Genomic DNA, 2229 nt, shown 5'->3' on the forward strand with positions numbered 1-2229 from the left:
AATGCCCTGAAGCATCAGCATCAAAATATACTTCAAGTACCAAAAAGTACTCATTGTGCAGAATGCCCTATTTTTGAATAGCTGGACATTTAATTACTTTATCACCAGCTGTGACTACAGCTGATAATCAACCATGTTTCATAGGGATGTGACTACATTTAGAAATGTCACGCATTTTTAGGTATAAAGCAAAAGATGCAATGAAATAAATAAGCTATCACATATTAATCCAAATGAATTCACTGAAATACATCTGCACATTTCTGCAGCCTGACTTATTACACACGTGAACACAGTACACATTTGTTTACTGCAAGCTTGTTTCAGAGATGTGATGCAGTTAAATCTGTATGCGTCTGTTTCCTTGTAGTGTTAGTAGAGATGGTGAACCTGACACAATCCTGTGTTTAGTGTGAAGGAAACCAGTTAACAGCCGGTTTAGTGAAATTCTCTTGAACTCATGGAAAACTCATCGTCGTCTCGAAGTGAGCAGCTGAAGCGTCCCGTGTGATCAGAGGTCCTCGTCGTCCTCGCTCACCATGACGTCGAGCTCTTTGTCTTTCCGTACGACGCTCTCGGTGATGAACTCCTTGTGCTGCTCCTCCAGCTCACGCAGCTCCGCCTGCAGGCGCTCCAGGTGGAGCACTCGCCGGTTCCTCAGCAGCCGGCTGGGGAATGGGTTCATGTCGTTGAAGGCGATGCTGGTCAGCTTCCTGCATGGACACACGCAGGTGGAAAGGACTCGATCACCAACACAGAGGAACTGGAAACTGATCAGCTTGAGTGTTTCTGTTTTATGCTGCTTGATACTTCAGGTACTGCAGTTTGAGCAGGAAATACTGGACTGACTGGACCACATGTATCCGAGAGCTGCAGATACTTAAAAATCTTTAAATCGTTGTTACTGTGATCAGGGAAATTTAAACTTCTCACAAAATTTCAGTAAAAAGGGTTTGAAGCTCAAAGATTCAACAGCTACATCCGCTACACTTCTGAGAGTGTAACAGCTCGTAGATTAAGGCGGGTGGAGGCGAGTGCGTACCTGGCATTGGAGACGGTCTTTGTGAAGAAGCGTAGGTACTGGTAGATCTCCACGCTGTCGTGAATCTTCAGGATGTCGTCCTCTTTGTATTTGAACAGAGCCAGAGTGTATCTGAAGATCACCTGCAGCACAGACACGCATTTCATAACAGGACACTCACGCCACACAATTAATTGGAAACTTTGAGGAGGTGAGTCATAAAATTACTCTTTCAGTTGTGGTGCAGTTGGGCCCTTTACTCATTACAGCTCTGATCGATTTCCAATAAGCCACTTGGTTCCTCAGTTGCCAGATAATATTAACTTACTTGGTAGTTGAGCTTTAAGTTTAAATTAAACTTTTGGGTTGGATCTACGTGGCTGAAGCTGTTGTCAGCATTTATCCCTGTGTGGTATATATTTCTGTGTCTGAACTGTGATTTTATTTCCTGAGACAAACGATGTAAAAGCTGTGCTGCATTTGTCACATTGCAGAAACAAGCCCAAAGCCATTGTCCCGCTCATCGTCTGGATTTACGCTGCTTGTGGTAGACTGTGAGGTCGTTACTAGAATGATCTGCTTTCCCACTCCTATTTCATGTCACATGACAGTTCCCCATGCTTAGTAAACAATGTCTTATTACTCCTAAAATGTAAATAAAGACATCTAAAGGTCAAAACAAAATCATTTTTGTTTCCATGGACACTACTGTGGTGCATTCAAGTGTTGTCTGCATTTCTGTCATGGTGTGTTCGGGTGTATGGTACCTTGGTACCCTCATACAGGAAGGCGTCCCACAGAGGCATCAGGATGTCGCTGGGCAGACTCTCCACAAAAACCACCAGGAACCAGTTGAAGGTGACCAGAGAGACGTCAATGTTGTGATCCTCAAAGTGAGATGCCAGGCGAGGAAGCTTCTCCGCCATGAAGTCCTTCAGCACGCGCTGGTCCGCCTGAGCACAAAGACTCACAGAGATCAGCCTCACTGATCACTAAAACAGATCACAGCAGGCAAGCAGGTGAGTGTGTCTGCTGACCTGAGAGGCCACCAGATTCTTGGTGTAGTAGTCCTGAGGCATGATGGCTTCCACCACTGCCACCAGACACCAGAAGGCGTCTTCGTCACTTTGGAGGACCAGCAGAGCGAGGGCCGCTAACCTGTGGACATTGATGGAAGGTGAGGTTCTGCCTGGAAGGCGGGTCCACAT

At 45.7% G+C, this 2229-nt stretch overlaps 1 protein-coding gene across 1 annotated transcript; it reads right to left on the reverse strand.

Annotated features, from left to right (window-relative positions):
- Positions 1 to 511: 511 nt before the first annotated feature.
- Positions 512 to 2229, reverse strand: LOC146716974 (TBC1 domain family member 2A-like). The gene is made up of 4 exons (XM_085470507.1): positions 2059 to 2229; positions 1789 to 1974; positions 1043 to 1164; positions 512 to 713 (listed from the first exon to the last, which is right to left on the reverse strand). Exons 1-4 carry the CDS (start codon positions 2227 to 2229, stop codon positions 512 to 514), a joined length of 681 nt encoding a protein of 226 aa, XP_085326633.1.

This window comes from Copadichromis virginalis, linkage group LG2 (assembly GCF_057382275.1).
Source record: "Copadichromis virginalis isolate Kocher_CV1m ecotype Utaka linkage group LG2, C_Virginalis_male_GT1.1, whole genome shotgun sequence".
NCBI lineage: Eukaryota > Metazoa > Chordata > Actinopteri > Cichliformes > Cichlidae > Copadichromis > Copadichromis virginalis.

Bases quoted from the DNA above. Each gene is read 5' to 3' on its own strand.
- LOC146716974 (XM_085470507.1), bottom strand. From the start codon at position 2,229: ATGTGGACCCGCCTTCCAGGCAGAACCTCACCTTCCATCAATGTCCAC. The intron at 1,165-1,788 runs GTACCATACACC...TCTGTGCTGCAG, and splicing joins TCCTGTATGAGGGTACCAAG to GTGATCTTCAGATACACTCT. The intron at 714-1,042 runs GTACGCACTCGC...GTGTCCATGCAG, and splicing joins AAGACCGTCTCCAATGCCAG to GAAGCTGACCAGCATCGCCT.